This window comes from Anomalospiza imberbis, chromosome 1, assembly GCF_031753505.1.
Source record: "Anomalospiza imberbis isolate Cuckoo-Finch-1a 21T00152 chromosome 1, ASM3175350v1, whole genome shotgun sequence".
Lineage (NCBI taxonomy): Eukaryota > Metazoa > Chordata > Aves > Passeriformes > Viduidae > Anomalospiza > Anomalospiza imberbis.
The window spans coordinates 106,623,333-106,647,724 of record NC_089681.1 but is presented as its reverse complement, the minus strand read 5'-3'; the positions used below and the strand labels follow the sequence as shown (position 1 = coordinate 106,647,724).

The window sequence follows — 24,392 nt, the reverse complement described above, 5'->3', positions numbered from 1 at the left end:
AGGTTCTAGATACTGTCAAAAGTCTGTGTGAGATGGAAGGAATGTAACTTAAAAAATACAAAGACAAGACCTTTCTGCTAATGATTTCTTAATGCACGTTTGCCTTATGTTTTGCAGGATTTATTTAGATAGAGCTTCATGAGTTGTAACAGGAAGATTTGTTATGCTAAATAGTTATAATAATTTCAGTTACCTTCCAAAATTTTCACCATTAATTTGGTATATTATCATCAAAATAGAAATGGTAGTTTTTCTCAACTTAGAGTCACAGCCAGTTTAATACAAGCTTATGCTAATACCGCTTTATGCAACTGGAATTTTATTACTTCTCAATATGGTCTGATTTATCTCTCTTTAGGTGTAACTTCAACTTTGTGTGGCATTTTTTCAGAACTTTATAAATGAAATTATCACTACTTTAGAGCCATATTCATAATGTCTTCTATTATTACTGAAGAAGCTGTATTTTCTGGAATTCTGGAAAATAGGTTTTTAATAATGGAATATGTTGATTTCTTTTAATTTCACAGTGAATTTTCATAAACCTTTTATAAAATCTGGTGTGATATTATTGGTTGGTAACAGATAAAAGGCAAAAAGTAAAAAGTTTAAATTCTAGTCTGAATTCTCAGAAGCTTCATTTGAAGGCAAGTTTCAATTTATCAATTAATAACATTCATCCATTTAATGATAATAAATTTTTTATAAATCAGTGTAGCCAGACTTTGTGCTCACACATCCTAAGAAAGAGGATCCCTGCATCTTTCTTTTACCTCTCCTCATTATAAGATTTGTAAAGTGGTTGTGGTATTTCCTATTTGTAAGAATATGTAGCATATTTTAAAATGAAGCAATATTAGGTATTTGGAAACTGACCAAAGGGGGTTAATGATAGATAAAATAGGAAGTACAATGTTAGCGCAGTTACTAATTTTTGATTGAGATACAAGTCCTCTCCATACCCAAAGAAGTCATTAGAATTTTTTTTTTTAATGTTTAATGTATTAGATCTCTATGAACTGTAGCTACTGTTTTTCAGTTGGACTGATTTAGCTTAAATACTAAATTACATTCAATATAATTGATTACTGTACTGCTCTGATTATATTTTTTTTCTTTCTGTTAATTTTTCAAGTCAATGTATAGCATTTTATGCCACTTTTGGATAGGATTCTTTTGTGATCTTAGATCCTTTTTGATAAGTGACCAGTTAAATTGTTCAACACTAAGGGAGGGTGCGTTTGATCAGTTGACTTAAAAGATCAAAATACAAGGTTTGTGGAGTTGAGCACCAACATTAATTTCACTTTACAGATTTTCACTTAATGCATTTGTATTGATAAGGAGAGAGGATTCCAAAAGTAATTCACGAAGTTAACATACAGATAATATCAACTCTTTCACTTAAAATATAGTTGACTGCTGTAATACTTCTTTGTGATTCTGTCCTCTTGAGTTGGACATCCTTGTCCACTCATCCTCCTCAGTCTGACTCAACACTTCTGGATTAGTAGTGGAGAACTTTTAAGCATCAGACTATGTTATTTGCAGTATAGTCAATTGGAACACTTACTTATATATTACAGCCAAGCAGTCATGTGTCTGCCTATGCTGCTAGCATGATCAGTCTAGACAAACGTTGCCAACTGCATTTTTGGGTCTTTTGAATTATGAGAAGATGAATGTTCAAAACTTTTCCAGCTGAGCCCATGTTGCTGATTCAAATGGATGTTTTAAAAATATAGAAAACTCAGATCAATTTTCAAGGTATGCTTCTAGATAATTAATTTGGCATCTGTAAAGTAAAACTAGTTTTTAACTATCTGCTGAAAGTATTTTTTCTTCCTGCAACTTTTTTTTTAGGCCTTGGTTAACTGGGACCCAGTGGATCAGACTGTTCTAGCTAATGAGCAGGTGGATGACAATGGTTGCTCATGGCGTTCAGGAGCAAAAGTGGAGCAGAAATACCTCAAACAGTGGTTTATCAAGACAACTGCTTATGCAAAGGTATGAGAATACAGTTTTTTGGAAATTATGGTATCACCTCAAAGAGGAGACTTTTTGTCCAGAAATATTAAGCTGAATGTGGTCCTTTATAGATTCATATCTGAATAATATATAATTGCATAATAATATGTGTGATCTATCCCTGTGTATGTGTATATATTAAAATTATTGCCCCTGAAGCCCTTCTGTTCACCTCTTTAAGAATTGTAGGTAACTGGTGTGGGATTAAGTCTTAAAGAAATCAAAAGGCATAAATTAGAGACGAATGAATTAATTCTGCATTTGCACATTAGCATCCTGTATTCACCATCAAGTGCTTTTCTGCATATTTTGAGTGTAGAGCTGTGCAAAACTTGTTTGCTGACTTGTGGGCATTTCATAAGCAATGTAGTACAACCTGTAACCTAGCATTCAGTTCCACCTGTGTCTGCACCATAGTTCTTCATGTTTAACTGCTTTTTATTGAAGATTCATCTCAACTTCTACTTTACTTCATATTCTACTGTATTTGATTATCTGTTATTTTAAAAATGTTTTCAAGATATTTAAACATCTTTTTTCTTATGAGCTCCAGTTTTGATTGTGCTGGGACAATGCAGTTTCCACACTTCGGAATTCAGAATGGAAGTTTTGGCTTTATGCTGAGATGAAAGTATCAGCTTCCTGTCATGTCTGGGTGAAGTTTTTATTCCCTCTGAGTGTTCTGTGTATTGAAACTTAAAGTACAGATTGAGAAAGTTGCTCCCAAGAAAATATTAAAAATTCGTCTTTGATCCTTTTCTCAAGTCTCAGACTCAAGAAACCAAATTACTACAATCATCCAAGGAGAAGAAGTCTTTATCTCTCTCTAGGTCTATTCATAACAAAGAGAAAAGCTTTAGATATCCTGCCTGATGCTTTGATTCTTCATACATAGAGAGGTGCTTGAGATACATGATTTTTGATTGTGCTGCCTGTTCTGGCAGTAAGGAGGGAACACTTGCAATAGCTGAAGGAAAAATGGAGCATGTCTGCAGCATCACAAAATAAACACAATGTTCTGAGATTTTTTTTTCCAGTTCCTTTGTCACCATATTTCATTATGACCTTTGTGATATTTTAGGGTCTGCCCAAACTCACTGTTTCCCTCCATTTGAGGCTGGAGCTCCATTAGAGTTTCTATCTTTACTGATATGTCTTTTGTCTGTTGTCTCTGTTCAGGTTGTAGGAAGCAATGGCTGGTATTTCTGGTCTGTATCCATGCTGGTACCCAGTTACTATCCCTTTAAAAGGTGTGAATCAGCCATAAATTTTTACTCATTGAGACCATAAGACATGACTGAGGAGCTTTTCAGTAACCTTGAAAACACCCCTGATTTATGGGATTTGTACCTCTTGCTCAATATACACCTCCTGCTAGGAAGGATTTATCTTTTGTATTTAGTCTCTTACCTGAGAAATGCTGTTACAGGAAATGCACAATCTCTTGGGCAGATCACGTCTCCATCATGTCATTCCCCAGTAAGCAGGCTTATCTTAGGATAAAAAGGAACTTTTGCCTCCACAACACCCTCTCATCAAAGATGTCACCTCAGGACACTGCCATATTCCGTACCTACCTGAAGGGCAAGTGTACAAGTGACCTTTTGTTCTTGAAAATCTTGGTGACATGAATAAGAGCTGCTTCTGCTTTTCATTTCCAGAAGACCATTTGTAGCAACTCCTACAAAACCTTAAAACGTTGCTGCAAAGGACAGTTGAGTACTCTACAGATTTCTGTGAAGGTTTCCCAAAATTTTGTTCTGTTTGTGATTGATACTCCGTAGGGTCTGTGCTAGCTGATACAACCAGATCAGTGAATGATGCCATACTGCTTCTAGCTGAAGTGCTTTGGCAAGCATTACCTTCATGTTCTCCCACTTCTTGTACAGTGACAGATGCTACCAAGAATCAGCAGGTGGTTTGGATTTTCCTTTTTACTCACCCTCCACTCACTCCTATTTTTGTTGCTGTGGTTCTTTTTAAACAGTCTCACTCTGCTTCTTTTGGCAAGGCTTTTAAACATTTGGTTGTAGAGGGAGAAAAATAACTTCCCCCCCCCCCACCCCACCCCCCAAACCTTGAAATAAGAGCAGCAGATTATCAGGCTCTGCTCTATGAAGTCCAGTATCTGATAGTCGATGGATTTCATGCTTGGAAGATTAAGACAAATAAAGTCCCTTTCTGGTAATTTTTTTTTCTTTCAAGTTGCAAGAGACTGGATAACATAGTATGTTGTGGCTTACTTTCTGAAGAAGATTGTTTTGGCCATACAATTCTGAACAGCCCATGAACTGCTAGCCACAGTTGAAGACAGTCTACTGGAGGGAGACTGGATCTGAGCTAAGAGTGGCCAAGTATTTCAGTCTCTTAGAAACTGTGCACACACTGACATAATCGGGAAGCTTCGCATTAGCATTTTGACAGGAACCAAATTACAGATCTGAAATGCTACAACTTTGGCTTCTCTTTCTGAATAATTCGACTAGTTATCCTGAAAACATCCTTGCACGCATTTCTTCATTCCTTATGGTAGTCATGCCAGTACTTCTCCAGGAGTGCTAAGAGCCATGAATCCTTCCTCCTAAGTCTGTTTCTTTTGTCCCCTTTTTCTTTGGATTCAGACTTTTGACAGTTCATCTGAATCCATATTGTCCTGCATTGTTGAACACCCTGGTTACAGTAATCACTCTTCCTAGCCTATTCCTCAAACCTTCTTCCCCACCTCTTTTCAAAAGCTCTTGCCAGGATAATGGGCTTTATTGAGAGGGAGACCTTCATTCACCTTATAATTTACAGAGTCTTTCCTCTTGGAGTGGAGGGTCCAGATTTCTATGGAATTAGTCCTTATAGTGGAGGATAAAGACATCACTTTAAGAAGCTAAAGATCTTTAATCGCTAATATGATTTCAGGATGATAACATTGGTGGTGATGATACCTTCACTTCGGCAAGAGGGATTATTTCACGTCTCCTGATTTTGGACACACTTATCTCCATAAAGAGATTTTCCTGACTTACCTAACAGACCAGAAACACTACCTGTACAGCTTTGTTTTCCTGAAATTCTTTGCAGTTCAGAGACTTCAGATATTTGTGCCTCTAATGATAAATTAGTACAGTAATTTGGTTCTTTATGGATCTCATATCCCTTTTTTGTCAGTTGTTTGATAATTCATATGCCAGACTCCTGTAAAAGGGAAATCTGAGGGGACATTATAAAATGGGGAATTTTAAATCCATGGTCAACTTGTTTTGCATTAGACACTAACAGAAATAGAAAATTGCCCTTCCAGAGCTTGTCTGGTCCTGAGTCCTTTATTCCCCATTTCTGAGTCAGTTGCCTGTTGAGCATCTTTTGTCCAATTCAGGTTTTTTTTTAAATGTGTCCAGAAGGTTAAGACAAGACTATATCAGGTTAGCATGGTCACAGTCATTGGGATCTGAAGAGCCGCGTTTTCTGTCAGTATAGAGCAGCATTTAGGTCTTTGAGCTGTACTTCCAGAATTTTTATCCCAGCACACATGGCCCTTTATTTCCTCACAGCTTGGACAAGTTCACAGGCACAGAGCAGATTTAATCCGTCTTTGTGAAGATGTTTTTCCTGCGTTTGGAAAAAGGTAGAGAGCTAAGTGGATCAGGCTTTCAGTGAGCTGTATGAATAGATTTCTGACATCCACTGAAGTTCCACTCCTTCTTTATTTTAAAAATTTAAAAATTGGAAGTCACTAAGAGACTATCTGAGAGTAACTTAATCCTTGCACCTTCTGGGGAAGACTTGTATTTCTTTCTGACTTGGGCTACGTTCAGACTTAAGAGGGTTAGAATTCTCTGAGTGTCTCACTCATCTTTGTACAGTCAGGCCTTTTTCTGGTTTTGGTGTATCATAGGGAAAGCCATTTGATTCTGGTCACCTTTTTCTTGTGCCTTCAATGGTGACTAATATTTCTTCTGAAAAGTTTACAGAAATTCAAGATCAAGTGTCAGAAGTACCACCCTCCTTGCCCTTTGTCTGAAAAATGGCTCTCTGCAAATCTCTTTCCTATTCCTTCCCCAAAGTTATACCTGAGTTTTCTATAAATTGAACTAGTGGGAAAGTATTTTGAAAAAAAAAGCTTTATTTCTGTTAACTCGCTCCATTGCTGTGTGGCTTAGAGGAAAATGTAAGTCTTTCCATAACCTTGTTTCATAGAAATAGTTCAATTTAAAACACATTTAATTAATCTTCTATCCTTAATTCTTCATGCAAGTTGCCAGCTAGCAATAATGGCTCAATATGTATGGATACAACCTATTTTCTACTTGTAGCATCCACAAATTAATTTGTTGTAACTTTCAGGCTATTTTTAGTGTATACTGATGATCTATTTTAGTCATCTGTGTTCTTCTCTTTTGCCCATATATCATTTTATGTTTTCCCTTGTATCTCACGACCTTAATGGAAATAAAAACTAAACAGAGTAATCTTCATCTGCAGTGCCTACATTAGTGGTCAAATAGCAGCCAGGAGTTACATGATTAGTAGTCTGTGAAGCTGGGTATTACAGGAGTCAGTGCTTCATTCCTACACACAGTTTTTCAGCTTTCTATTGTGTCTAGAGGAATCATCTCCTGTGGACTTGCTTTGATTTTTTGTAGTTACTGCACCAGCTCATATTCCTTTCTTACAATAAAAATTGCAAACAAAGCAGTGTTGGCTCACTTGGCAATTTACCGTTGGTAATGAGTTTTGAGAGCAAAAATATTGACCATGCTTTGCTTAGCAGAAAGCATTTTGCTTATGTAAAGTAATAAAATAATTGTGACCCATTTTTTAAACTGTAAAGTACATGTGAAATGGTCTAGAAGCTTTTTTTGATTTTTAGAGAACATTTTAATTGTTATTTTTCTTTTGACTCATTTCTTTGATAAAAGTATAATGCCTTAACTGATGGCATTATTATTCAAATTGTTGTCTGTGCATTGAAGATATTTAAGCTAAACCATTTAGTTGCCATGGTTACCCTGCTGCATTGGTAGGCAGCTTCATTGGAAAAATCTGTCTGTAAATGTTAGTATTTTCTCTGTGTACCTGTAAATTGCTTTTGTGGGGGTTTTTATGCATGGTCAACTGAGTCCTCAAAACAGAATTGGCAAGGTTAGTCTTTCTATAGACCCTGTTCTTCCTAAATTAATTTTATACAATTATTTTCCATATTTTACTGTACAAAAAATCATTCAGATAGCTGGAAAATAATCTTTTCTTGAATAAAATGAAATAGAAGCAACTTTAAAACTTCAAGTTTTGCCTTAAATCATCTCCCTTTTTTGCACAGCAGTAGGGCGATGTGTTTAACTAAAATAAAGGGGAACATAACCAACAAAGTTCTACTGATGTAATTTGCAGTTGCCATACAGATAAGTAGCACCCTTTCTTAGTTAAGTTTTTTTTGTAAAGACATTTAGAGATAAGCCCTTCTCATTTTCTGTGGGTTTCAGGAGCACAGATGTTGGGCATGACTCTGTGGAGGGAAAACAGCAAATGAACTACAGCTCTTCTCCAGGTTTTCTCTGGCTTTGCACTGCATCTGACAGCCCTTTTTGTCTCATCTGAATAGATTTGGAATTATTTCATGTAATTGTGTTTTGGTTGTTTTTTTTTATTTTGTATTTTATTTCTGAGATCTTAAGCAGAATGGTGATGAAATGTAATGAAATTGAAGTACTGAATTTTAGGATGTTAAGAGTCTTGGTAGCACTTGGGATTTCATAGCAGGAGGTAATGCCTCATCACTGAGAACTGAAATGCTGGCTCTTTTTCCTTCTTTATGTGTGATTTGTTTTGATTCCCACACTTGCAGTCTAGCTCTTAGTTGTCTTCTCCCAACAGAACAGGCCTGATAAACCTCAATTTGAAACTCTTCCTCTTGAGCCATGCTGAGAGCTGTCTCCTGGACAGGGACCAAGAGCAGTACCCCCTCAGCTTGCTCAACACTTCATTCCTAAGAAATGGCGCCTGTTTTGTCAGTTTGGCAAGACAGAAAATTGTTTGTGGATATCCAGACGAGGCTGGTCTTTTCACCTTATTTTAAACACAGCATCTCATTTGATGGTACAGTAATGTACATTTAAGTTCCTGTTGGTATAAGGTTAATCAAAACAGTGAATACTTAATGCTATTAAAAATGAGAACAAATGTTTTGAAGAGCTTTTCTATTTATGGATTCAGTTACTCATCACAAATATATACTTCATTATTTCAGAAAGAGAGTATCTTCTCTTCGGAAATTTAAGCAAGGAACAGCTCTGAAGAGCAAATCTGGAGAGTAATTCTGGATTTACTTTTTGCTTTTAAGGAAACATTTATTTGCCTCAGCTCTGTGTAATCACGCCAGAGGTGTTTGTTGACCATAAATTTTAGGTAAGGAAATGGGAAAACTGCTGACAGTTCAGACATTTATGAGAAAGAATTTTCAGTATACACTGTATCTGTGTTGTTGCTCCTCTTTAATGTATGTTTTCAGTATTCTTCACACATGGGAAATAAAAGTCAAGAGTGACCAACAATAGTACAGACAGAAACTACTGAAGGAGAAGAAGAAATAGTAAAACAAGAAGATATTAAATGCCAGCAGAAGCTGTACCATATAATCTCAGTTGGAACAGTGCAATAGAGTGCAAAATAAAACAGTGGGCAGCCTAGCTTTAATTTCTTGTACTTTAATATCTGTTAATATATTAAGTTGCATTAAATGATTTTGTGTAATCTTTAGTTTATGTTTGGTTGCTCTTTTGGGAGTTTGATAAAATAAAGTGAAGAATTCCATTTTAATCCAAACAGAGCTTGGATATTTATTTGACGCTTCCTCAGAAGCAAAGCTTTTAAATTTTATTGTAATTTAGTAGAATGCAATTTTATTTTGCTAATTAATTGAATTCTTCTGAAATGCAGCCTTTTGCTGAATTTTTTATTCTGATCTTGTTACCTTGCAGATCTGTCAAACTTCATTGAAATGTCTGCATTAAAAAATAGTATATACATTTGACTATATAGCTTATATTTGGATTTTTCATTTTATTTCATTTACTATCATAGAGGAGTTAAATTACTCTTGCTAAGTATGAAATTATTAGCAGGTACTGATCTACTAAAAATTTTAGTTCATGAAGTCAGAGACTGAATTTTTTAGGGGTTCAGCAGAATATTTCTTTGAACTACAAGCAGGGGGACTTTTGGAGATGACATGCTCTGGGGAAATTGTAAAGCACTTATGTTCTTGGATTTTCTGGATCTTTTTTGCCTGAAGATTGCGTAACTGCAGTTCTGTTTCTGTCATAATCTTCAGCTAGAAATGTGAGACCAGTTTTTCACATACAATGTGTTACTTTTAGTTTCAGGCTTGGTCATCATTGTCTTTGATAAATTTTCAGCAAAATCATCTTGATTTAGTTACTCTCTGATCAGCCGGGGTAACTGACTTTCATCTTCTGGCTGTGCCAGAATTTTCTGCATGTTCTGAAAGAGTAAAGAAGTCTGTGAAACATTGGTTTATCCTCAGTCTCCAACTTCTTCAGGTGTAAGAGCCTTTAAATCATTCTCATCCCTGAACACAACTTTGATTTCTTTAGATTTTCCTGAGTCTGTCTATCTTTAGATCTGAAAGACTGCCAAAATGTATTTGTGCTATTCCTTGACTTATGATTAATTAAGATGGGAGTCATTTCTCCTGTAATTAGATGTTTGCATTTGAAGTTTTCTTGTCTCTTTGCGAGTAACGAAAAATGAAAGCAGAAAGGCTCTGCTACCTAATATTTCCAAATTTCTTGCTATTAAGTTATCAGAAATTCAAAAATTGAGTTTATTTGATAATCTTATCACACTCTGCGTACTGGATAGAAATGCTGCTGTTGTTCTTTGTCCCCTGCTGACTCCAACGTGGTTTTACTTTTGTTTTATTTGCCTGTGTGCTGAGAGTCTTCTTGCTGATTGTCTTCTCTGTGTTAACAAATCAAGTTAATAAATTTGTGGCAGAGCTAATGAGAAGTTGTATACACATTTTTAAGGATCAGCTTTTATTTTTTTAATGGAAATTATCTGTAATTACAGAATCATAAAATGTTAAGGCATTGGAATGAACCTTAAAGATCATCTAGTCCCAATCCCCTTTGCCATAGGCAGGGACACCTCCCACTAGACCAGGTTGCTCAAGGCCCCATCCAGCCTGGCCTTGAATACTGCCAGGGTTGGCAGCACGGAAGCAAAATTCATGGGAGCTAATATTTAACTTCCCAAATACTAATGTAAAAATATTCAGGAATTTCTGTGCTAGCATTGGTCAAGAGTTTTGTATACCCAAATAGTCTACATGTAATTTTTTTTATATTACTAATAGTTTAAGTACATTGTGGGCATGTATTTTGTAGTGTGTAGTGCAATTAGATTTGAAAATGAAAAGCTTTTTTAAAGGGTTTTCCTTAAGCTATCTTTTAAAAGGTCCTAGTTTGCACAGATGAATTTTGAATGTACAAGTGTATTCATGTGTGTAAGAATTGATGTTTCTCTACTTTCCTGCTAGTGAATACCCTAGGTTAATTTACCATTCAGAAACACTTACTAACATGCTAGCAGTGTGCATACTCTATATTATTTGCCTTTGTAACACCAGGTGAATTGTTTATGGTTTGCAAGTTCATTTTCTGCCTCACCTGCTGTTTGTAGCCTTGACAAGAAACCTAAGGAGTTTGTTGAGCTCAATGAACTGAGAATCATAATTCCATTTTGAACATTTTTGATTTTTTTTTCCTTGGGTTTTTTGTTTCATATCACACTAACATGTTTATGTATAAATTAAGTTATAAAGGATTTATGTTTGCAAACCCTGCTAGGCTTCATCATCATGCAGAGTAAGCTTAGTTATCTTAATTCACATGAAGTAAAGTTGGTAGTTCCATGAAGTAATTGCATTATCAAGAGAAGAAGTGGGTTAAGTCAAACTGTAGCCTGTAGCTTCTAATAAGGCCAATGAATTAAGAGTAAAATCATTATCACGCTGGTATTGACAATCTTGGTGTATGAATACTGCAGTGAGCAAACATCTAGGAAGTTTTGCTGGCAAGCAGTTACAGACTGTACAGTTTCAGTAGAGCACATGCACAGTTAGCTGCTTCTGCCAGCAAAATGTGATGTAGATTAGAATGGATATCTAATGTGAGCAGCCAGTTCTGCATGTACTGACACAATTTCATTCTTTCTAAAATGCATAAAGTTCTTACAAAGAATGTATCTAGGTATTGTGTGTATCTATAGAGATATACATACATACTATAGAGATATAATATATAGTTCTCCAATTATTTATTATTCTTTCATAATTATATAAGTACATAGATTGGTCATGGTAGATAAAGCTTAGTTGTTTCTGGAACGGTCCAATTAATGAAAATACTCCAAATTTTGAATTCTCTGTGATATGGCATGCTTGCAATTGTGAGTTAAAACTGATTAAAGATATAGTGTAATAAAAACCTCTCCAAAAGCCTAGCATTCTTTTATTTATAAATCATAAATAAAATGGTTTGATTCCTAAAGTTGTTGAAAGCAATAAAAATCCCAAGTGGTAGTGTAATATTTTGGTTTACAAAGGACATGGCTTTTGTTGTATTTTGAATGACAGATATACAACAGAGCAGTAACTAAAAAAGTTCTTACAGTAACTTCTATGTATCTCACTTTGAAATCAGTTAAGTATGTCATTAAAACCGACCTTGAAATGCATTCTTGGAGAAGAATTAAGTGTGCATTCACTAATTATCCACCTACCTACTGTTTTGTTTGAACAGCTACTGTCCATCCTTGCAGGTTGTTAGTAATTACTGAGATAATAAAGAGCTTGCATATTTGATGTTGAGAATCACAGCCAAAGGAGAAATTATTCAATATGTTACCTTATTCTTAGATTTTAACTGTAATTGTTCAGCATATTCACCATCTGTCCAAATGACTCATGCCTCTGGCTGTACTTCTGCCTAAGTAAAGATTTTGGACAGTCACAGTATTCATAACAAAAATGTGAAGTGTTATGAAGTGAAAAATGAGATGAACTTATAAGTTTTCTGTGTGTCTTTTCCTTTACATTGTTATAGATGCCATTTATTAAAATCATATTGTTCAGACTTTTTAGACAAATATCAGTTGACTTGGAACAGACTTTTATGCTTCCATTCCACACATCAGAAAGCACATAAATATATAGATTTATCTCTTGTTGAGTGCAAATATACATAGAAGTTACAAGTTGGCTGTTGGACATTATGGCTAGTAAAGGAGGCAACATTGAATTTTTTCATTGCTGCATAGTGTAGAACCATTTAGGTTGGAGAAAACCTTTGAGATCCTCAAGTCCAACCATTAAGCCAGCACTGCCAAGTCCATCAGTAAACCCGTTCCCTAAGCACCACATCTGTGGGTCTTCTAAATACCTCCAGAGATGATGACTCAAGCACTTCCCTGGACAGCCTGTTCCAATGTTTGACAACCCTTTCTATGGTGAATTTTTTTCTAGTATCCTCCCCTGGTGCAGCTTGAGACCATTTCCTCTGGTCCCATCATTTGTTACCCGAGAGAAGAGACTGACCCCCACTTCACTACAGTCTCCTTTTGGGCAGTTGTGGAGAGTGATAAGGTCCTCCCTGAGCCTCCTTTTATCCAGGCTAAACATTCCCAGGTGCATCAGCCACTCCTCATAAGACTTGCTCTAGACCCTTGTCCCCTCTAGACCCAGCTTCATTGCTTATAAAAGAATTATAATATGATATATATATATTTTTTTTAATATGAAGCTTTGTTATTATGATTAGTGTTGTTTTTGCAGAATGATGCAACCTAAAGATGCCAATCAATTTTGCAGCCTGTTGTGCTTGGTAAAATATCAATATGAAATATGAAAAAATAGATAGCTAGAAACTGTCATGCTATTTTAAGCCAGAGCTTGAAAATTTTAGGATATGTTAGCACCTTTTGTCTAACTGCAATCTCTAGGCTATTGTCTAAAATAACTAATACAAATGTATTAAATCTAATACAAATGTAGGCTTCCTATCTGCAAGCACATCTGTTAAGTCTTGTTCAGCTCAGTAGATCGCCTACACTTCCCAGAAGTTACAACCACTGGGAATATTTTCTGTGTTTGTTTTCATCTAAGTTTTTTCTTCCTGTACCTTAAGGTGTAGTCCATTCAAAAGAAAGGCCGTTTTTAATAACAGTGTCTCTGTTGGCAGTGACATACCTCTGGCTTGTACTGTGTTGGTTCTATTCTCAGAGAGATTAATTTGAGGTAGCAGCAGTATAAAACCACCTCTTCCAATGTTTTTACCAGCACCTTTCCATTTTGCTGTTAGTTATAATTAAACCCATAGTATTAATTCGTATGCTTATAAAAGGTGAATGTCCTCATTCTTTCTTTTCTTGCTTAAGGCCATGTTTGATGCTTTATCTGATCTCCCTGAGTGGTATGGTATTAAAGAAATGCAAGCAAATTGGATAGGTGATTGCATTGGGTGCTCTCTTGACTTCTTGCTGAAGGTAAGCCAGAAATTTCACTTGCTGCTCTCTTGGTTGGGCTAACTGCAACCCCTGAAATGTGTGATGGGAATGGATTTCCAGATCTTAAAAGCTTGAAACCTCCTAAAAAAGATGATGATGATGATGATGATGATGATGATGATGATTATTATTTCATGCATAGACCAGCACAGATTCCTGGAGAACAGCACTTGAGGGTTGAAGAGATACTCCCTGCTATCCTCCTTAGGAAAGGGTTTGTGTGTTCAAGTGGATGCAAATTGGCTGTGTATATTTATGCCAAAATACATGCCAGCTAATAAGCTTCCCTGAAAGCCAGAATATTTGTGCCAAGTGTACTATCAAATAGCACTGCACATGTCAGCTAGGGTCTAGTTGGGCTTATGCTTTTCTCTGCATGGCACCTTCTCTGTCAGACCCAGGCTGACCTCAGGCAAACTGCTTTGCTTATATTTGTCCATTATTTCACTTACTATATCCCATAATTAAAATAATGGAAACCACACCATTAGGTAGTGTTGGAGCTACAGAGAAGTCTAGATAGAAAGAAAGGAGGGGAAGGAAAAGGAAGCCTGAAAAAAAATTATCTACAGAAGGACTTCAGATTTCCCTTTTTTGTCAAGAGATGAACAAGGCTCCATGAATATCATAGGGACAGAAGAGATTTTCAGAGACACTGATCAAATTTCAACCCTTGTACTTCAAAGTTTTATTGTGATTATTTATTATGGTCTAACATTCTAAAAGTGACTTCTTATTTTAAAGTACTGAATTTTTCAGAACTTCAAATTGAGACAAATTAAACCTTTTAAATACCTCTGATTTGCACCCTGCTAAAAGATGCAGTACTTGTATTTGTATAAATAACTTTATAAAGTTTTTTTTATAGTTTCAAAAAATTTATATCAATACTTATTACAGAAAAATTTCCTTCCAAGACCCCCATAGACTCCACAGTTAGTTGATCTAAGATACAAACCTTGTTGATAGTTCCAGGTGGTAATTCTTAAAAAGTCTTTGAAGTTTACTATTTACATTTTATGTTTGTTGTGCCAGCTTTTATTATTTTATTTCTGTACATAATTTGCAGCATTCACTTTATCAGAGAAGTATGGTGTAAAGTCATATTGTAGCTGAGAAAATCCTAAATTCTCTTCAGATTTCAGAGGCAACATCTCCCTCCAGTTTCTTGGAAACAAGGCATGCATATTAAAAGTGAATAGAAGGATTCTGGGTGGCTTAGCCAGGGACTGAGTCTATCTCAGCAGCACAGTGCAATATTACATATGGGATTAGAATTATATTTTTATAGATATATTTGGATAAACTAAGGCAAGACTGTACAGCAACTTTCTCAAGGCCTTAAAGTAAGTTTTGTCAAGGTTTGATTCTGGAAAATTTCTATAGTGGGAATGTGTCTGGCTTTGGTATTTGGATCTTTGTATTTCTGTATGGTGATGTGGACTCGTTAGCTGTGTGAAAGGGAAGGGAAATCTATAACCACCACATTGGCGGTGGGAATTTTTTTCTGCTCTTTTTCAGGTTAATGGCAAAGTAACAGAAGAGAAACTAGCAGCTTACACCTATACACCTGAAGCCATTTATGGAGCTTCCCATTTATATATCTTACCAACTCACAGACTGTTGCATGGGAGTAGCAGTCTCAAGGAAGTCTTTCAGAGGGAGTTCATCCCAGGGAAAGGTGGTATTTTTCTCATACTGCAATTTGTTGTAGAAGACCAACAATTATAGAGAGTGATCTTTAGAGAATGTTCATCAAGCTGAGCGGGAGCTGATCCTGTTGAGAGCAAGCAGGCCTTTGATTCTTGCTGTGTCACACAGTGTCACATCAGCCTGTCCTGGCTTCAGATGTGGCAAGAGCAGCTATGCTAGAATTCTTCTTTTTATAATAATTGTAACACTTTATAGTATATAAAAAGCAATGGGACAGATTCTTTTTTCCTCATCTACCAGAAATGAATAGTCCAAATTTGACTGTGTCAGCCTATTGGAGAATCTTATGTCTATATGGTAAATTGCCATTAGCACAAAGACAGCAGAACTAATTCTTGCACCAGCAATGATTTCTTCCTGTCATAAGGAATCTAAAGAGGTCAATATATCACTAATTTTTTAGTTTATTTAAAAAAAATAAATAAAAACAAATTCTCTGTTTTTGTCACTAATACATAGCAAAGTGGATAACTGATAGATAGTAAAATAATACTCTACTATTCAGATCCATTGTTAATTCAAGACTCTAATGGAGTCAATTCAGAGTATCCCTATGGCAGTTCATGACTTGTACAGTCAACTGATAATGCTTTAATTATTGTTAACTGCTTTCCTGAAGTCTCCAGCCACAAATTCTGCCTGTATTTAGCTTCTATGGTCTAATATTTTTTTATTGTTGGGAAAACCTGGAAATGAGAATATTATATGTATATGTATATGTATATATTTATGTATGTATGTATATATATATATGTGTGTATATATATGTGTTTTGTTTTGTTTTGTTTTGTTTTTTGTTTTTGTTTTTTTGTTTCTACTTCAGGTTGGTGTTTAATATTTTCTTTTTCCCATACTGGTAAAGATCAGGCTTCATTGTCTGTATAACATCTGATTTCAACAGCATCTTGTGGAAAATTGTGTTGGTTGTACAGAACCTGCTTTTTTAAGTACTTCATTTCTCCTTAAAAAAGTTTGCTTGCTAGTAGAAAGAAACATGGAGCCTGACTATGTTGAGTACATAAAACCTTTGTCTAAGAGGTGAGAAAAGCTTGGAGAATTTTGGAGAACAAATTTGCAGTTCTTGCAGCTGAACCAAATCAAAGCACTAACTGCACAAACACACATTCATGCATGTGCCTGTACCTTTGTTGGATCTTGTGCTTTAAGCCAAACCACAAAAGTGCAAAATTTGCTTTTAATAAGGACAATGGTATATTTTTATATTAGTTTTTAAGTGGAAATACTTGCAAAAGCTTTTTTATGTGTCTGTTAACAATAAGCTTAAAGCTTTTGGCTGAGTTAAATTAAGAAACTCTGATTTGAAGCAATGACAGCCAAAAGTCCTCAAAAAAGAGGCACAATTTCACATAACTCTGCTATTGTATACTCCTGCTACTTGTGATTATACTTACAGACATTCTTCAGTTGAAATTAGCAGAGATTGGCATTTTACATATGAAAGGCCAACAATGGCATTTAAATAAAAAAAAGAAATTTTGGGTGGCCTTATATAGACTTTATTTTCACATTAACCAAGACTTTTAAAAAAAATCCTCAGTAAGACTGACATTTTAATTTAATTAAATGTAATTGTTTTCTTTTCAATAGGCATAGTCTTGCAATTCTCTTTCTTCACTGTGTTCTCATTTAAATAATTAGGAGGGTATTTTTTTATGTTTTCTAGGAGAGAAAAGAAAGCTATTGTATAGCAAAACCTTTCATCTTGAAGTACATGTCTGTATTTTAGGCTACTGTTATTTAAATAGATGGAACAACCAGTTGTCAAACATTAATTTTTTTTTTTTTTTGCCTAGAAAAATGTATGTTAATTTAGAACCTGGTAAGTCTAATGGCTTTGACAGCAGGAGGTGCCTGAGATAAAGATTTGACCTTTACGTTGTTCATTATCTCATTATAATACTCTGCATACATTGTCTTACACTTGTACGTGTACCATTCTCTCTTTTCTGTTATGATGATAATGATGTGAGCAAATGAGCACAGGAAAGAGCACCTTCATAAATTGCAGTTATTATTTTGGGTTCCAGCATAAAATGAAAATTATTGCTGGGTGGATGAGAGAAGTTATTTTTAAAAGCAGTGTCCTGCCCACTCAGCTTCCTGCTCATGACGCTTTTTGGTTAGTTGCTTTTAAAAAATGAAATTGTCCCTTTTGTATTTTTAAACAGAGGAAAGCTGCATGTGGTGCTTTGAATGTGGAAATTTTCTTTATAATAGGAATACCTCAGACACGTAAAATTTGGAAAAGTAGTAATCAGAAATAAATAAATGTATCATTTGTGTCAAGAAGCGTGATGAGCTATAACAGCCCTGTTCTCAAAATTGCTGTTACTTAATTCAAGCGGATTTTATGCATTGCAATACAAGCCTTCATAGCCTCAGTTTAGCTATGAAGAAAGGTGAAAGGAAGCTCTTAGCAGCTCATATTTTAATGATTGTAATTATCATCAACTTAAAGGCACTGAAAAAGTTAGAAATAGGCCCAAATTGAGATCTGGGATTCAAATCCTCAAAATATGGAGTATTCAGATTTTAATTTCTTCTTGCTGAGCCATGCAATCTGCACATTGTAAATCAATTTCAGTTTGTTAGTTCTCACCCTTAATTCTCTCCTCTCCTGTCTCCCCTTGCTTGTGGACATTGGGTTCCTCATCTATAATATGAATATGAATATCCTGTTTGGAAATGAGTAGGTTACTTAGGTGGCTTTTTAACACAGGTTAGAAAAAAAGATTTCACATGTTTTGTAGTTCTTCTGTAAGAAATTAAATCATAAGGATATATGCTCCCCTGTAGTTTTATCTGATTTTTGGTGGGATTTTGTAGCATTGTATGCTAGTACATAAATCAGGGCATACTAAAACCAATTCTTGCAACATTGCAGCAGCCTGTATTTTGATCAAAGACTATTTTTTTGTTATAATCCAAATCTTACTCTGTTTTTATAAAGGTGTTTTGTATAAGTGTGTTTTCTAATCATGAAAATTTATCAGTCTTACTGAGCATTTTAAAACATCTGAGCTTTTTTGAAATGTGAATAGGTTTGTAACTTTCTTTCTTTTTTAAAGAAAACTGTTATGTGAAATTCATGTACGTTTAAGCTAAACTGCATTGTAATGGTAAGTGATGTTCTTAGCATATCTTCTGCTATGTTTAACTTGCCATATCATTACTTTTGTTTTCAGACTCACTTACTTCAGTGACAGCTGTGAATTTGCTTACCAATCAGGAGGTTCCTGTAGTCATCTCAGCAAAAACCAATTTTGATAATTATCTTGATACTAAAATAGGTATGTGACATTAGATATTAAGCAGAATAGTATGGTTTTCAGTTGCTATGTTGGAGCGCAAGATACTGTTGTAGTAAATATTTGAACACAGAGGCTCTCTCTCCTGGATTTTGGATTTCTGTTCTCCATTAGGGAAGAAGGAGGGGAAAGGAGCTATGTGGGTGAAGAGATTTACAGGATGATAATTTTAAATGGAAGTATTATAAAATTAGTGCATTTAATGAGCTACATTTGAGGATCTGCATATCTTAAGAAAATTGGTTACCTACAACATACGTTTTTGGCTCTCACCATCTTTAATCAAAACAGAACTGTACCATTGTTTGACAAACAACCCTAACTTTTGGCTGTTTTTTGTGCCTTAAGTTTACATAAATTATGTATATCCTTATAGAGAAATGCTTCAGATGGTAAATGTACAAAACATCCAACTTTGACTTTTATCTAGTAATACTTGTTTTGAGGCCAGTAAAATAGTTCAGGATAGGTAATATTTTTTTTCAGATAGTCTTGGACAGTTAGCTTAGATCCTTTATCTCTCAAAGTAGCATTTAGGGCGCCTGATTTAGAGTTGAGGATTGGTAAGTGGAGGGGGAGGGTGTTGCTAGAGGATGCTGAATCACCTGTAGTGAGCTTCTGTTCTCAGAGTTGTCCTATGAATCTGCCTGTCTTACTCCTTTCCTGGACATGGAGGCTGGTCCCAAAACTGGGCAGCTACCTACATACTCTTAGATAATATGATTGTCCTCGTAAGTCAAAGTAGAAATTATACTAAGGTTTATCTGTTTTCATCTGCACTCACCAAGCTCTTTGTTTACTCTTGTGCTTTGCCATGGTCTCAGTTGCATTGAGAAGGCAATGTTCAATGACAATCCTAATGGGAAATAGTTACGTCTTCTTCCCTTTTTCCAGTGCATTCCTTATCCCTTAACTCCTGTTGTTGCCTCCCTTTTGCTGATACTTCTTTCCTGTCCTGGGGCTGCTGCTTTCACTGCTGCCAATATTGGCTATTTTTGCACAACTGGACTGAATTAAACCAGCTGATTGTGCAAAACTGTCTTGAATGACCCCCATAGGGCTGATGGAAATTATCTGTTTGGGCTGTATACTTTGCTTATAACATGCTCACATCTTACACTTTAGATTTGAATCTGTTTTTGAGAAACAAAGATTTTTCTCATATAGGAGAAGCCAAATAATTGAGATACCTAATCTTATTTTTCCTTAAAATCTTCCAGTTTGCTGGCACATACCTTGGCCTTATGTCTGCTGGAAACAGCCCAGCTCTTCATGGGAAGCTGTGGGTGCCAGCTGTTGAGCTTTGCCAGTGTACATTAATAGCATCATCTTTTTAAAAGGAAGCAGACCAAAAAGTGGGACCTGCTTTTTTTTCCTTTTATAGAGCATATTGTGAAGTCACCTGTTGGAGACTGTAGGGCTCTCTGACAAATTAAGATACAAACATTGTTTTTGAAATGGCAAGAGTGTACATCTGCTGGAAAGATAAAATAGTAATTTTGTGTTTCTCTAGTTAAGGAGTTACTTGTCACGGGGGAGTTTTGTTTGATTTTTTTAGTCATCTGCTTCCAAACTTCCACATATTGGCAGAGCTAAAGTATAGCTGGCATTTCACTACCTGAGCTAAGATGATTGTTAAGTTGGTTTAGTTAATAATTCCAATGTACTCAACAAATATTTTGAGAACTATTGTGTGTAGTTTTCACCAACTTAATGCTGGCATTGTCTTGTTGGAATAAGTTTCTTTGCCTTTCAAAGATGACAGTAATTGCAAGATGGTTCAAATTATTAATTAAATTTTCATTGAAGGGGAAAAATATAAAAATATGTATCTCTGTAAATAATAAATCTGTTAGTATCTTAATATTATTTCAGAATACATGTGATAATAAAACAAGCTAAGAAATTTCTTAACTCACTGTGAAACCCTCCAGAGCAGAATTAAAATGCATGAATGTCCCAAATAATAAAATGCAGAGGGAAAGAGAACTTTGGGAGCTTTAAATAGTGTGAGTTGTGTAACTCATCTGAATAGCTGTAGGAAGTGTTCTCACTAGTTATAGTCTGAATAGCAAACTGATGTTATTATAATAGTTTCCCTGAGTTTATAAACAAATCATGTCTTTCATAGTACGTTAAAGGGATAGTAATGTTTGAGACTGTTGCATTATGGTGAAATTAGATGAATTCTAATTCTAATAATATTCTATTATTTCATAATTCTATGAAATTAGAGATAAATTAATATTGAAACAGGAAGACTGCTTTTTGTTGAGTCTTTGATTATCATATTAGCAAATAGAATTAAAAATTTTATTGTTTAAATATATTATATTTAGATAATATGTTTATACTGAAAATTCTATAATTCTGTCCAAATTTATGGCTTTAGTTTTAGTTTTTTCAAACTTTTCTGAAAGAAGGACGGGACATTGATGGGCATTTGAATTACAGAGGAACTGAGAAATTACTGAGTTGTAATTATTGCTGTTTGAATTTCACTGCTTAAAGAATACAAAAACATTTTTACTGTTCTTAAACCATTTTCTTGAACTCTTTTGGGAAATGTAAATCATTAGAAATGAAATGAAATGAAATGATTTTTCATCCCTTCTAGGAATTCCTAGTACTAGTGCAGAAGATGCTGCAGTAGCTAAGAATCTGGGCATTTCTTTCACTGAAGTCATTGAGACATTGCCAAGTGGTTTGGAGAAGGTCATTAATTCTGCAGAGGTGGGTATGCAATATGGATTTCTTTCCAGCTTACAGTAACAATGCAAACTAAATCTCTTTTTTCAAGAGTGCCAAATACTTTGTATGATTAAGGGTTTTTGTGGGGGTTTTTTTGTTTTTGTTTTTTGTTTTTTGTTTTTTTTTAATCAAGCCAAACTTATGCTACCAAATTTCTGGGAATAATTTAATGATGAAATATGTTTGCCCTGCTGTAGCAATAAAATAAGTTTTTTTCCTTTTGTACATGAGAGGAAGGTTGAACTTTCCTCTGTATTGGTTTCAGTTCTATAATGGAAACTGAATAATTTAACCTATGTTAAAAGTCGATTCTTATTTCATAACCTCGATAGAATTTTAACCTAAACATGAACATAATAACCCTTCTTCCACAAATTCACTGAAATGTGGCTTCAGCCTTTGTGGTATCATGGATGCCTCAAGAGACATAGGAATCTTATCTTTAGATATAGATCTTGAAAATACGTGTTTTAATAGCAGACACATTACTTCCCAGGTGGGGTCTAAGTGGTTAAAATGGATGTGAAAGCAAGAATAGTAAAACCTGAAATGAGCACAGGAGAAGGAAAGCAGTTTTCATTTGCATTTCCTCAGTCTCTACTTTATGTTTGTGATAGAATTCTGAAAGTTTTGGCATACAGCAACTGGTAAAGACATCAGCAGTAAACACAAATATCTGCTAATAATGGCTGAAGGGGTCTACAGGACTCTTTCTCAGCCTTCTTCTATTCAGACTATCAAGAACATAATCCTTTAAGCAAGAAGGTTCAAATGAGTAGCTGGTATGTTAACCAGCAGTAAGAGAGAAATTATTTTATTTGACTCTCAGAAAACTGACTGGTTTTGTTTGTTCTTGCATTTTCACTGACAGCAACTATAAATTTTTCTTTCTTTTTCCACGTCTCTTTTTTTTTTTTCAATCAGATCACTGGCATGACTCGGCAGGAGGCTTTAAAAGCTATTACTGAGCAGGCCAAAAATAAAAGAATAGGTGGAGACCTAACAAGTGACAAATTGAGAGACTGGTTAATATCTCGACAGCGCTACTGGGGAACGCCCATTCCAGTCATTCACTGCCGGGCGTGCGGCGCTGTCCCCGTGCCTTACGAGGACTTACCTGTGGTGCTGCCCAATGTGACCACGTTCACAGGAAAGGGAGCGTCACCTTTGGAAAGCGCCCCAGAATGGGTGAACTGTTCCTGTCCAAGGTAAGTCAGTGCTGTGTTTGCTGCAGCCTGGGAGAGATCACTTTGCACCTGCCTGTTTCTTGTGCGCTTTCCCAAAGTGTTGGCAAGTGACTGCTCTGAGACTCCAAAATGATGGTTAGTTTGACCCAGCACAGGGATTTTTTCTTATACACTCTGTAAAACTCCTTTTTTTTGCAGCACTCAATGCCTACTGCTCTTTTTTCATCAACAAGCTGAAACAAAACTCACTGGTTTTAAGTTAGAGAAGAGAAAAAAAGAAAAACAGAATAATTTTCTCCATTTTCCATTTCTTAACTGTATTTATCACTTCATTTTTTACAGTTATTTAATTGTCTTTCATCAGTGTTCAAGTAAAGCTTATAATGATTACTGAATTGGTCCTCTTGTTAAGGAAACTAGCATTGTGTTTATTTTCTTGCAATAGTCAACAATAAAGTGTTCCCTCTGCTATATAAATATTTATCATGAAGCTGTACCTTATAGATAGCATGTAATTCAGATTTGAAAGTAACTGCATCCCATCATCACTGTAATCTTTATTGTTTGCAGTCCATCTGTTCAAGAAATAAAAAGTCTAAATGATGTAGTGAGAGATGTGTTGAAAAAATCAGTTGTGTAATCTTGAGGACTGCATAGATATTCTATACACTGAAGTTTGCCTATAGGTTCTGCGGGAGGAACTGGTAGAACATAAAGTATCCTAGGGAAGTTTTTCATCAGCAATGCAATGCATTGCTACTCCTAGCAGCCTGACCAAATTAATGGGAAGCATGTTGTCACGCTGCCGGGCAGGGAAATCAGACATATAAATGGCAATAGGGCTCTCACTTGATAATTCAGCATATTCATAGCATCTACATTTATTTTAATATTAGCAGTTCCATGGTTCTCTGGAAACATGTATCTTAAACTTTGTTGATAACATGAAATTTTTTGTAAAACAGACCTTTACTCCCATGTTTCTGCATAGAAAATTTCCTTTCAGATATGCCTATTGAAATTGCACATAGTAGTGTATTTTAAAGTATGGCCTTTGCAGCAAAGCCTTACTGAATAAGATCCACAGGTTTAGTAAAGCCCCCAGAAGTGCCTTGGGTCTACAATTCCTAATTTCAATTGAATAAATTTCCTATTGTGACTGAAAGTCACTGTGTGCACTCTTGTCTTCCCCCACAACCTTAGTTAAAAATTATTTTGTTGTTTACCAGGCAATAACATACTTTTGATGTATAGCAAATCCTTATGGTTTCTGAATAGTTATTGTGGCTGCTCTGCATAGAAGTTAATCAAAGGCATTTGTTTAGTCAGAAATAAAGTCACACAGGATTAGTTTCGTAGCCTAAAATATAGTAGGTTGCTGAAATTAACTTTTTTAATTCTCATCTTTATTTGTCTCCCTAATTTTCACCTTTTTGACAGCTATCATCAGTATTGCTCATCCATGTCTGCTACAGTTTCAAATCATTTGAGCTATTACTTCTGTGTGCAGTCATCCTTGCTTTTACTTGCTCCAAGAAGTGACATCATCCCTTCCTTTAGTTCTTCTCTCCAGTAATAGGGGCTTTTATTAGTTTCATTTAATATCTAGAATTAATAAAGAAAGCCAGATGGAAAGATACAGAAGTCTGAGTATTTGGGTGACAATAATGTTAACAGTCATAAATGGGAGGAGATGCCCAAGTTATTCTTTGTTATACAAGTCTGGGTAATTGTGTTAGTCATCTGAAGATTGTCTAATGAGATTACAGTATTGTGCCTGTAATCACAATATTGATATAAATTGTAT

At 35.3% G+C, this 24,392-nt stretch overlaps 1 protein-coding gene across 2 annotated transcripts in view; it reads left to right on the top strand.

Moving 5' to 3' along the window:
- Positions 1 to 24,392, top strand: part of LARS2 (leucyl-tRNA synthetase 2, mitochondrial) — an 82,887-nt gene that overhangs the window by 26,460 nt on the left and 32,035 nt on the right. For both annotated transcript variants that reach the window (XM_068204358.1, XM_068204367.1), the window contains 6 exons: positions 1,864 to 2,007; positions 13,477 to 13,584; positions 15,127 to 15,286; positions 18,525 to 18,629; positions 21,265 to 21,380; positions 22,323 to 22,606. In XM_068204358.1, the coding sequence (XP_068060459.1) occupies positions 1,864 to 2,007; positions 13,477 to 13,584; positions 15,127 to 15,286; positions 18,525 to 18,629; positions 21,265 to 21,380; positions 22,323 to 22,606 (917 nt within the window). The remainder of the gene's footprint in view (positions 1 to 1,863; positions 2,008 to 13,476; positions 13,585 to 15,126; positions 15,287 to 18,524; positions 18,630 to 21,264; positions 21,381 to 22,322; positions 22,607 to 24,392) is intronic.